The sequence below is a fragment of the Rhincodon typus genome, chromosome 36 (genome assembly GCF_021869965.1).
Source record: "Rhincodon typus isolate 14 chromosome 36, sRhiTyp1.1, whole genome shotgun sequence".
Taxonomy (NCBI): Eukaryota; Metazoa; Chordata; class Chondrichthyes; order Orectolobiformes; family Rhincodontidae; genus Rhincodon; species Rhincodon typus.
Window position 1 is genome coordinate 6,885,657 of NC_063367.1, and position 13,394 is coordinate 6,899,050.

General features: G+C 43.5%; 1 protein-coding gene across 1 annotated transcript in view; it reads right to left on the reverse strand.

Moving 5' to 3' along the window:
* Window positions 1-13,394, reverse strand: part of ice2 (interactor of little elongator complex ELL subunit 2) — a 99,584-nt gene that overhangs the window by 54,376 nt on the left and 31,814 nt on the right. Inside the window, exons 6-8 of the mRNA XM_048617030.1 lie at window positions 9,718-9,912; window positions 4,286-5,204; window positions 1,180-1,355 (exon numbers count right to left, since the gene is read on the reverse strand). Coding sequence (XP_048472987.1) covers window positions 1,180-1,355; window positions 4,286-5,204; window positions 9,718-9,912 — 1,290 coding nt within the window. The remainder of the gene's footprint in view (window positions 1-1,179; window positions 1,356-4,285; window positions 5,205-9,717; window positions 9,913-13,394) is intronic.

The following is a 13,394-nucleotide window of genomic DNA, read 5'->3' on the forward strand; positions in this document are numbered from 1 at the left end:
CGAAACGTCAGCCTCTCTGCTCCTATGATGCTGCTTGGCCTGCTGTGTTCATCCAGCCCTGCACCTTGTTGTCTCGGATTCTCCAGCATCTGCAGTTCCTACTACCTCTTTGTATTTCTGTTCGTTTTTGGATTGTGGGCCAAATGAGAAAATGACTGCTTTAAATCAAAGAAACTATGGAAGATGATGTAGTTTTTAAAAAAGTGATTGGAACTCATTGTGATTTGTATTTACAGTGTTGCCTTGTTGAAACTGTAGGGGAGGATTGCTGGACACATTAGAACCTTGGATGAGAGATTAGGCCAGCTTTGTCCAGATACAGTCAGATGAATATTTTTGGCAAATCACGACCAGTTGCGTGGATCAGGAGTGTTTAGCATGAGGACAACTCTTGGTTAAGCACCTGGGCAGGTGGATGCACAGGAGCAGAAAGCACCCAGACTCTTAAAAAATGCTATATTTCTTTCATCCCTTGCTTAGAAGTAGCAGAAAATTGAAAGGTAGCTCGCTACTCGTGCTCACAACTACTCTAGAAGTAGCTGCCTCTAAACAGTGACTGAGAGACTGAACAATTAGTATGCCAACTGCTCTATACCTTCAAGTGAAGAACTGTAGGAACTCGGGATGAAGATGCTTCGAGATTGGAAGGGCTGAAAGATGCAAAAGAACAACTTATTCAATCCTGGGGACTGGTGCTGATGAACTGAGTTCCCCTAGTTTCTTCTCTCCACCATAACAGCTACATTTTTTGGTTTGTCTGTTTGCATGTGCGTTTTAAAACGGGCTAAGATTTAAATGACAGATAGAAGTTGATTATTCATATGTTGTTTGCCTGTGATTAGAATGGATTTATCAGTTTCTTGCTTAGTACAGCAACCTGTTCAGTGTTTTCTGCTAACCAGAGCTGATCAGACAGGAAAATTGCTGGCTTAAGTGATTAGGTTCATTCATTAACTTTGTGGGAGTAGTGGGGCTAAAGTATCAGTGAGCTTCCCAAAGCGTTCTGTGACAATAGTGTGATGGCTGGAGGGGCTTTGGCCCAAGTCAGGATGTGGACAGCAGGGTTATGAACGAACCCAATAATGTATGTAGGTGGGGCACGAACTGTGCAGTTGTAAAGTACAATACCGACCGGTCCGCGTACTTAAAACCCTGAGAAAGCAACGCTGAAATATTCACCTTCTTCATCACCCCTTTGTTTGATCGAGGTCTGATTTGCGTTTTGTGAATGTGACCACGGACGAGTAAGAGGATATCGGACAACCTGAAGAGTTTGTAGGTGACGTTCCCAGTTGGTGGAGCTGTGTAATCCGACTCATTTTCATTGCAGTTCAGGAGTTCCTCCGATAGGAGATCTAAACATGGAACAAATCATAGTACGTTTACAAAATGCATCAATTACTTTTATGCTCTCAGGAATTTTTCTGATGTAATTAGACTGATTAGGTAATAATCAGACAGCCCCAGGTTATAAGTGTGAACTTAATCTACAAAAAGACTTGAGAATAAATCATCATTCAAAGAAAATGAATACGGCCTTCTCCAATTCTGTTCTTCACTATCTCTGTGAGCATGTGGAATCAATCTATTGTTAGCGGGCAATGGTTTCCTGCCTGGCTCCTGACCACACGATTCTTTTTCTTTAATTATTTCATAGGATATAGGTGTCACTGGAAATGCCAGAATTGTTGCTCATCCTAAATGCCCTTGAACAGAATGGCTTGCTTGCACATTCCAAAAGTCAGTTACAAAATCAACCACATTCCTATGGAGCTGGAGCCAGGTCTACATCCGCCTGGTTAAGTGGGGGGTCATTTTCCTTTCCTGGAAGTCATCGCTGGTCTAGACGGTGCTTTACAACAATCAACAACAGTTCTAAAATTTATATATCCCTTTATAAATCCCTTCCAGATTTATTAAACGAATTTAAATTCCACCAACTCATTGGATCCCCACAGTGCCGAAAGAAACTATTCAGCCCGTTGAGTCTGCACCAACCCTTCGAAGAACATCCCAGCCAGACCCAGACCCCCACCCTATCCTCATAACCCTGCATTTCCCATAGCTAATCCACCTAGCCTGTACATCCCTTGACACTATGGGACAGTTTACCACAGCCAATCCACCTAACATGCACACCTTTGGACTGTGGGAGGAAACTGGAGCACCTGGAGGAAACCCACACAGACACAGGGAGAATGTGCAAACTCCACACAGACAGTCACCCGAGGGTGGAATCAAACCTGCTCCTCGGAGCTGTGAGGCAGCAGTGCTAACCATGAGTCACCGTGCCATTGCTAGTCAATGGTCAATGCTACCTCGGCTCGCTCTCTCTCTGTCTCTCTCTCTCCCACCCTCTTGAAGCTGACAGCCTGAAGGTACAGGGAAGTGCCTCAATCTTTCCTTACCTGGCTTCTGCTTGGAACCCGTGTACTTTGATGTCTTCCTCTAGCAGCTTAGAGTGGGGTAGTTTGCTGTCACAATTCATGATTCATTTTGGAAGGTCGAATTTGAATGCAGAATACAGGGTTAATGGCAGGATTCTTGGCAGTGTGGAGGAACAGAGGGATCTTGGAGTCCACATCCATAGATCCCTCAAAGTTGTGACCCGAGTTGATAGGGTTGTAAAGAAGGCACATGGTGCGTTGGTTCTCATTGGCAGGAGAATTGAGTTTAAGAGCCGCGAGGTTACGCTGCAGCTCAATAAAACCCCAGTTAGACCACACTTGGAATATTGTGTTCAGTTCTGGTCACCTCATTATAGGAAAGATGTGGAAGCTTTAGAGACGGTGTAGAGGAGATTTACCAGGATGCTGCCTGGACTGGAGGGCAGGTCTTATGAGGAAAAGTTGAGGGAGCTGGGACTTTTCTCATTGGAGCAAAGAAGGATGAGAGGTGACTTGTTAGAGGTTTACAAGATAATGAGAGGCATAGATAAAGTGGAGAGCCAGAGACTTTTTCCCAGGGCGGAAATGACTATTACGAGGGGGCACAATTTTAAGGTGATTGGAGGAAGGTATAGGGGAGATGTCAGAGGTAGGTTCTTCACACAGAGAGTGGTGGGCGTGTGGAATGCGCTGCTGGCAGTGGTATTGGAGTCAGATACTTTAGAGACTTTTAAATGACTCTTGGATAGGCACATGGAGGATAGTAAAATGTAGGGTATGCAGGGTAGATTGATCTTAGTGGGATAATAGGTCAGTACAACATCATGGGCCAAAGGGTAGGTACTGTGCTGTACTATTCTATGTTCTACGTTCACAACCCCCTTTCCTTAACTAGGTCTAAGGACCACCGTGGTCAACAGTGATGGATTAAAACAACTGGCGAGTCCTCATGAGAATAGGCTGGTCTTAAACAAGGCGCAGCTTGTTGCATGATAGCAATCGAATTACGTGACTAAGTCAGATATTGTTAATGGGATCATGTGGAGACACTAGAGCTATGGCTCACCGCTCTGCAAGGCTCCATGTTGCTCTGTCTTTCCCCATTATTATAGTTCATTCACAATATGTGGGCACTACTGGCACGGCCAGTTTATATTGCCCATCCCTAATTGCCCAAAGTAGAGTTAAGAGTCAGCTCTGGGTCTGGAGTTAAAACGTAGGCCAAACAGGGTAAGGATGGCAGTTTCTTTCCCTGAAGGACAGTTACTGGATCAGACGGAACTTTGTAACAATCGATACCATTAGATTTTTAATTCCAGATATTTTGGTGAATTTAAACTCCTTCATGGTGAGAACTGAACCTGTCTCCAGGTCTCTGGATTGATAGTCAAGTGATAATACAATCATGCTGTCAAGTCACCATCACCTTATAATGTCATCAGATTGGGTGGAGCTTAAGACAGTCACCAACATTAACCCTTTCAGATCCATTATCTTACACAACACCCAATCCTACTCACTCACACCTATCCACATCCTACACACCCACCACTCCCACTCATATCCGTCTTCCTCCAACTAACACTTGCCCTCCTAAGCTAACCTAAAAATAGTACAGCTGATGTTAGAGATGGATTACACCAAGTGCCATAGAAACATAGTGTATTTCAGCATATAAAAATATATCATGCCCTGTAACCTCACTTCACCACCAATTCGTTGGCACTGACTGTATAAGTTTGCTGCTTGTTTTTGGACAGCTGCATTATTAGCAATTTGCTTAAACAGCTGATCTGTATCAATGGCATGCAACCCTTCCTTCTCAATGTTACATTATACGTCATACTTTAGATAAACTCCAGGCAACAGTTTAATATGAAGGAAATTGTTGTTCTTACGTGGCCGTGCATTCTGGGCTGTCATGTACCAGGAGCCAGTGACATTCCCAACTGTTGTGGAATTCTTCAAGACTGTAGGATTTCTATCAGGTGGCATTGGGCCGGGAGCTGGGCTTGGTTCTTGGGTTACTGGTGGTTGATCCACTTGACGTTTGGGACTTGGCTTTAACAGTTCACACTGCATCTTCATAATCTGCCCAACGGGGTCGAGCTCCTTAGAGAGGGGTTTAGATGCCTTCCTTTTCCACCTTGGGGTGGTGGCTTTCTGCACTTGGCTACTGACTGGTTCAGGAGATGGTGATCGAGGGGTGTCTGGAATGACATCTTTGGGACTCTGACAGTCCGGTTTCTCCGGGACGGATTTTGGGTCAGTTTGAACAGTTTTCATGTGGCTTTCCGTAAAATCTGTGTCAATGATCAGTCGCTCGCAGTCAGAATCGCTGTCAACGAGGCTGTTATCCTTTTCAGATGCCTGTCCCTTAGTGAAGGCCACTTCATCGGAATCTGTGCCTGGTAATGTGCCTCCTTCACTTTTCTTCTCTTTCATAGGGTCCAATTTCATTTGGTTCTTTTGCTGGTCCGATTTGCACCTCTCCTCACAGTCAGTCATCTCATCCGTGGTCGAGTCTCTGTCACAGCTGGCGGTGGACATCCTGAAGTCAAGTCGCTTCTGCTGCATTATCTTCTTGGTTATCTCCAGGGGATCCGACTTCCCAACGCTCGCCTCCTTCTTACTGCCCCCTGGAGAACACCGAGGAGCACAGGTCATCGAGGCACGTTTACCCATGTCTGCACATTTTGTGGTTGCTACACTTGAAACGATCGATGCAAACGTCTCCAGTTCACTGAAGTCAGCGGCAAGATCAAAGTCTTTGCTTTCACACGTGCTGATGTTTCTCTGGTCTCGGGAAGGAAGGTCCTAGATTTTAACAGGAGGAAAACAAGACCCTGTGACTGGGAACAATTTACACAGTCAGAAGAAACACTGGCTTCACGAGAGCAGCTCGGGCAATCTTTTCACTTGTAAAGATATCTATCAGTTATTTCAATTCTATTGGAGCACGTCAGTGCGTCGCTTGGGAGTAGGGGAGCTCTCCCTAATGTCATGTCTAATACGTAATCCTTTAATCAACACCACAAACAGTTTAACTGCTCAAAGACTGAACATGCTCGAGTTCATAGAGTCATACAGCATGGAAACAGACCCTTCGGTCCAACCAGTCCATGCCAACCATGTTCCCAAACTAAATCAGTCCCACCTGCCTGCTCCTGGCCCATATCCCTTCAAATGTTTCTTATTCATGTACTTATCCAAATGTCTTTTAAACATTCTAACCGTACCTGCATCCACCACTTCCTCAGGAAGTTCATTCCACACACAAACCACTGTGTGTGAGAAACTGCCTCTCATGTCTTTTTTTAAAACCTTTCCCCTCTCACTTTAAAAACATGCCCCTTGTCATGAAATTCCCCAGCCTGGGGAAAAGACACCTGCTATTAACCTGATCTATATCTATGATGATTTTATAAACACCTATTCAATTCCTACATCGAGAAAACACTGGAATAGCACAATGGTTACAGTGCAGAAGGAGGCCACACGGTCTGCACACGAGCATTATGACTTTGTACTTTGTGCCAGCCTTTTCCCTGTAACCTCTGCATGTTATTTCATTAGAAACAATCTAACACCCTGTTGAAAGCCTCATTTGAACCTGCTTTCACTAAACTTCCACACAGTGCATACCATACCTGCACCACATCCTGTGTGAAAACGTATTTGCACAGTTCACATTTGCTCCTTTTGCACATGACTTCCAAATCGCACCCTCTTGTTTTTTTTTGGTCCTTCTAAGAGTGGGAACAGTTTCTCCTTATCTGACTTATCCAGACCCCTTCAGGATTTTGCAAATTTCTAACACATCTCCTTGTAGCAGTACTGTCTATGCCAATCTATTCTCATCGCTGGAATCATTCTTGGAAACCCCTCCTGCACACTTGCCAATCTATACACATCCTTCCTAAAGCAGGGCACCCAGAATTGTGCCCAATACTCCAGCAGAGGTCAACTCATGACTTTTGTAACTGCAGCATAGTCTCCCAGCTCTGGTATTACAAGATGATCTAATGGAGCGGGTGATGCTGCTGTGGCTTGAAGAGGTGTATTTTGTCCTGGTTTGTTTTAAGAGAGGGATTGAATGAGAAGGTCTGTGGTAATGTAAAAAGCTTGTGAGGCCTTGGGTTTTTTTGTTAAATTGGAACAATAGAAGCAGCCTGAATGGGTGTGGCCAGCTGTCTCAGACCAGGATTTCTAGTTTGTTTTTAGCTTTTAGATTCGGCAGAAGTTTTAAAGAAATAGAACCTATATTTTCCCCCCTCTCTCAGTTACAGCTAGAAGCTGGGGTTTCTCTTCCTACTGTGAATGTTGCACGTGAGAAAATCAGATTTCTGAATTTGCCTTTTTGCCAAGGGGAGAGTTTATGGGATGTTACTATATTGGAACAGGTAATTAGTAATAGTTACTGTATCTGTTATTCTGTTACGTTTTCCAGTAGGGTTAAGTTATTCTAAATTCTTCTTTCTTTGGTTGTATTTTAACTATAGTGTTTGATAAAATTGTGCTTTGCTTAATGTTGAGTAGTTTGACCAATCAAATTACATCTGGAAGACAGTACTTTACAATGACATTTAAAATAAGAAAAAGATAGGGTCTAGGCTACCTTCTTTACATATTTTGAGGTGGCGTGGTCTAGTCCACAACAAAGACCATTTAAGATTACGAGGAGATTTGATTGGGTTGAGGCACAGAAGCTAAATCAATATACAAGGTGTCCAAAAGTAGAGTTTTTTTTAAATTCACCCAAGGGAAGTTGCTCAAAAACCTATCACATTAGGCTTTGAGGCTTTAGGGATGCATGAGGCGAGCAAAGTGAATGCTTACATGTGCTGTCAGGAACTAATTTTCCTGCAACAGGGTGCCAGCCTATTGTCAAAGGCTGGACCTTGAGAGGTGCCCTCCACATCAAACATGACCAGCTGATCACCCTATTCTTTGGTGAGTTAGCAATGTACCTTCTCTGGTCATTACACCCTGGAGTTTACATACAACCACACAAAACAGGAGCCAAAGTGGATCATTCGGCCGCTCGAGTCTGCTGCAATAAAACCACGGCAGCTCTGGTTGTGTTTTGATTTCCACATTCACATCTACCCTCAGTAACCTTTGATTTCCTTCTCTAACAAGAATCTACCTGAAGTCAGAGTTGTACAGCACGGAGACAGACTCTTTGGTCAAACTCATCCACGCCGACCAGATATCCCAAATTAATCTAGTCCCATTTGCCAGCATTTGGCCCATATCCCTCGAAACCCTTCCTATTGCCTTAAACCTACCTTTGTCTTTAAAGTATTTAATGACCCCTCCTCTAATGCTGTCAGAGGAAGAGAGTTCTAAAGTTGCAAAACCTTCAGAATAAACAATTCTCATCTCTCCCTAAATTGGGCTACACCTAATTTTGAACTACGCCCTCTACTGCTAACACTAACTCTAAACCACAAGAAAGAACTCATCAAGACTACTCACAATCTTATAAACTTCAATCAAGTCACCCCTCGTTCTTCTAAACTTAGTTCAGTTTGGCCCACCTTTCCTCGTAAGACAACCCACTCATTCCAAGCATCTATCTAGCAGACCTCCTCCAAACTGTCAGACATTAGTCAAATATAAGACTTGGTTTGAGGTTGTCTTGCATATTAAAAAAGAAAAAATCTGGAAACAGCACTTAAAATAGATGTTTAAAATCAGTTTGTGGAAATATGAACAGACAGACAGTTACGGGTAAATAGTGGTTGACAGAAATATCCTAACCATCCTGAGTGCTCTCACTGACTTGCTCACTTCTTAACAAGGGATTTTCAAAAGCCTGAAACACAATTGAAAAGAACATAAGCAGCAGGAGTAGACCATTCAGCCCATCGAGCCTGCTCCACCATTCAATACAGTCAGGACTGATCTTGGGTTTCAACTCCATTTTCTCATTTGCTCCCCATTTCCCGACAATGTTCCCTCTAAGAGGTTTTGAGTGCTGCTGGGAGGTTCTGCACATTGATTGGCATGTCAACACACTGGCTTCTCCAGTACATCCACACAGTAAAAAATAATATGACAGGGGACATTGCTGAGAAACCAAAAACCTATCCATCACAGTCACAGAGTTCAGAGAGATACACAGCATGGAAACAGACCCTTCGGTCTAACTCGTCCATGCCAACTGAATATCTTAAACTGATCTAGTCTCATTTGCCAGCATTTGCCTCTAAACCCTTCCTATTCATGTACTCATCCAGATGCCTTTTAAATGTTGTATTTTTTCCAGCCTCCACCACTTCCTCTGGCAGCTCGTTCCATACATGCACCAGCCACTGCGTAAAAACACTACCCCTTAGTACCCTTTTAAATCTTTCCCCTCTCACCTTAAACCTAAGCCCTCTAGTTTTGGACTCCCCTACCCTAGGAAAAAAACCTCAGCTATTCACCCTATCCATGCCCCTCATGATTTTATAAGGTCATCCCTCAGCTTCCGATGCTGCAAGGAAAATAGCCCCAACCTATTCAGCCTGTCCTTATAGCTCAAACCCTCCAAACCCTGGCAACTTCCTTGTAAATCTTTTCTGTACACTTTCAAGCTTAACAACATCTTTCCTATAGCAAGGAGACCAAAACTCAACAGTATTCCAAAAGTGGCCTAACCAATGTCCAAAACAGCACCAACATGACCTCCCAACTCCGATACTCAATGCACTGACCCATGAAGGCAAGCGTACCAAACGCCTCCTTCGCTACCCTGTCTTCTTGCAAATCAACTTTCAAGGAACTATGAAACTGCACCCCAAGGTTTCTTTTGTTTGGCAACACTCCCCAGGGCCCTACCATTACTCTTAAATGAATTCAACGACTGAGCATTCACAACTGTCTGAAGTGGAGAATCACAACATTTTGAATAACTATTATTAATACAATTCACTTGCAGTTTTAATCACAATTAATGGACTGCCCAATATCAGCAAACAGCTACAAGAAATTAGAATGCAACATCTGTCATTATTAGTGTCTCGAATGCACTATCTGAAAAAAATGGAGGCTTACTAAAACTTGCAAAGGGAATTGAATCAATAATTGAAAGGAGTAAACAGCTAAGGGAAAGAACAAGGGAGTAAGAGCAAAGAGTCAACATGGGAGGCATGGCAGAGTGGTCCCTTTCTATGCTAAAAGGCTGATTGCATGATTGTCCTATGATGCACTGAGGTACAATGGCATAGTGCATCCACCAAGTGTTTGCAGGCAGAGCGTTTGTAACATAGACAGACCATGTCTAACTTTTTATTTCTGTGTGACAAGAGTTTGAAATAGAAGTTCGATTACAAAATCTTACCTTTTCCTCAAAGATGTCATGTCTTTCAGGTTTGTCCAACGTCATGCTTGACACAGCTACAAAATATTTTTTAGTCATCAACAGATCCAGAGGAGCTTCATAAAACAGTTGGTTCTTCTCTCTCACAGTGAGGGTTTTCTTTGCAAGCGGCGAGTCAATGAAGACAACTTTCACCGTCGTACCTCCTTGGAAGAGAAAAACAATAAGTGTTTAAACCAGTCAGCTTAGAATGAGCATTGAATGTACAAATACCAAAACAGATGATACACAGGGTGGGGGCCTGAGTGCAGTGAGACAGCCAGCGAGCCCGCCAGCATCCCGGGTGCAGCGGCCGGAGCCAGAGTGGACTGGGGACAATGTCTTGCAAGTCAGACAATGTGCGGAAGCCCCCTACATTGATCTACTGCAGGCCCTTTATAGAAGGACAACAATGTTTATCTTTTTAACTTCATTTCTTATTTTTCTAACTTATTACTATGAATAAGTGTAAGGTAATATGCAAAAACAAAGTTGCTGGAAAAGCTCAGCAGGTCTGGCAGCATCTGTGAAGGAAAAAACAGTTAACATTTCAGGTCCGGTGACCCTTCCTCAGAAGGTAATGTAACTATTTTTGCATCTACGATTTGTACCTACTTTGTATCGAAGATGGTGCAATGTGGGCCAACATTATAAAAACTTTTCATTGTACTCCCGCACTTGAGCACACATGACAATAAACTGAATTCTAATAATTTCCCTCACACATCAAGGGTTCCAACTCAGAATTGAAATAAACATTTACAGCCAACAAATTGGTCATCGTGTCTACCACCAAAAGATCAACAGCAGAAAAAGTGACTGAGGAGAGATAGCACATTGAAACACAACCTGCTCTGAATTGGAATTAACAGGCTTATTAACAAAACACTAAGAATGCAGACTGAGTGCGCGATGGGACAGCAGGTACAACTGCTACAGCTTATGCCTATTATTTCAAAAATATAAAGCCTTAGCATGACACAGTGCCAAGGAAACACATCCGGCACCACTCAATGGCCAACCTGTGAACATTTCACCTGCATGCCTTGCTGTGCTTACGCCCATTCTTTTTAACAGAACATTTCTGCGAGATTGAGATTATCAAATTCATACAACAACATTAATGGCAGGAAATACAGTAGAAAAGCATACTATTATTTAAATGGAGAATTACTGTAGAACGTTGTGGTATAGAGTGATCAGGGTGTCCTTGTACACGAAAACCAAAGTAAACGCACGGGTGTAACAAATAATAAGGAAAGCAAGTAGAATGCTGGTTCTTAATAGCAAGGGGAATAGAGTGTGAAAGCGGAGTCATAGAATCATACAAGTGGAAATAGACCTTCGGTCCAACTTGCCCTTGCCAACCAAGTTTCCCAAACTAAACTAGTATTATTTGCCTGCATTTGGCCCATATCCCTCTAAACTTTTCAAATTTGTGTACCTGTCCAAATGTCTTTTTAATGTTGTAACTGTACCTGCATCTACCACTTGCTCTGGCAGTACACTCCATATATGAACCACATTGCGTGTGAAAACGTTGCCCTTCAGATCCCTTTTAAATCTTTCTCCTTTCACCTTAAAATCTAGTTTTGAACTCCCTCCCTCGAGGGAAAAGACCTTGGCTACGATTTTATAAATCTCTATAAGGTCACCCCTCAACCTCCTACACCCCAGGGTAAAGGGGTCCCAGCTTAGCCAGCTTCTCCTTATAACTCAAACCCTCCGGGCCTGGTGACATCCTTGTAAATCTTTTCTGCAGCCTCTCCAACTTAAAAATATCCTTCCTAAAACTGGGCGACCAGAACTGGACACAGTACTCCAGAAGAGGCCTCAGCAATGTCTTTTACAACGTCAACATGACTTCCCAACTCCTATTCTCAAAGGACTGAGGAAGCATGCTAAAAGCCTTTTTAACCACCCTGTCTACATATGTGATGCAAGCCTTGAAGAATTATGTACCTGCACCCCGAGAATCCTCTGTTCTACAACACTCTCGATGGTAGAGGTGATGGGTTTGAAAAGTGCTGTTGGATGAGTGTTGGCAAGTTAGTGCAGTGTATCTTTTCCTTTGTATACTGTGAATTGGTGGCAATGTTGAAAGTGGTGGATGTGGTGCCAATCAAGCGGGTTGTTTTGTCCCAGGTGGCATCCTGCTTCTTGACTGGAGCTGCACTCATCCAGAGACAAGTGAAGAGTATTCCTTCACACTCCTGACTCAGTCGTGTAGATAGTAAACAGGCTTTAGGAAGTCAGGAGGGGAGGCCACAAGGTGATTTGGGGAGAGCTGCAAAACATGGAGGGAGGGAGGGCAAAAAATCTGGCGGAGGGGGGAATGAAAGGACAGGGAGGCTGCAAAGGCTGGTTGGGAAGGTGAAATGGAAGCCACCAAGTGGAGGGAAGACTTTTAAACCAGTCAAAGGAAAACTGCACTAAGTAGCAGGCAAGAAACCAGAGTCACTGAGGGAGTGAATTCTTGGCAAATGATTTTGAAATCTCAAGCTTAAGGTTGCATACATTCAGGGGCTGCTATAATTGGTTATTATTGTGATAAAAGTGTCAATTGTTAAAGTTAAATGTGCAATTAAAATCTGACATGTAGTAAAACAGGGTAGTAATAGCCTGATTAAAATCTTCCAGCTTTGTGCGTGGGTACTGCAGAAGTATTTCAATTAACTTGTTCAGAGTTGCTATCATGCATCTCCTGAGTGCGAGACTTGAATCTGGGTCTCCTAGGCCAGGGGTAGGGACACTACATTGCATCACAGCAGGGATACATGAGCTTTAACGTCACCAATCTGCAAGTTTAGCTTTCTATCTGGAGGCGTGTCAGCTATTTTGTAAAAACCTTTTGCTGCTAATGTATGAGCACTGTCTGATGACAACTTCAAAAAAATTAGTCCCTAGGAAGGTAATGTTCTCCTTGGTGTGTTGTGGCTTTCAGTTTAATGGTTTATTGGTGATCTTTGAGGATGTTGCTGAATTCTTCTATTTCTACTTCTGTGCGAATCTATGCACTTCATATGTAAGCACAAATACAGAAGGCATGGTTACTAGTTGAACACATCAACTGATAAAGTAGTTAGTTGAGAATGTAAAAAGAGCCCCTGAAAACCAGAAGGTAGAATCATAGAATCCCTACAGTGTGGAAGCAGGCCATTCAGCTCATCGAGTCCATACTGACCCTCCAAAGAGCATCCCAACCAGACCCACACCTCTGTCTTATCCCTGCAATTCCCACGGCAAACCCACCTAGCCTGCACATCCCTGGATACTGTGGGCAATTTAGCCTGGCCAATCCACCCAACCTGCACATCTTGGGATGGTGGGAGGAAACTGGAGGAAAGACATGCAGACACATAAGAACGTGCTAATTGCCCACAGCCGTCCGAAGGTGGAATTAAATCCAGGTCCCTGGCGCTGTGAGGCAGCAATGCTAGCCACTGAGCCACCGTGCCACCCTCAGGAAAATGTCAGGAAGACTCCTCGGAAAGAAAACTGACCCCTGCTGGGCAATAAGATAAATGCAGACAACTTCACCAAACACCAATTATAAAAGTCATTGAGATAGCAAGAACTGCAGATGCTGGAGTCAGAGATAACACAGTGTGGAGCTGGAGGAACACAGCAGGCCAGGCAGCATCAGAGGAGCAGGAAAG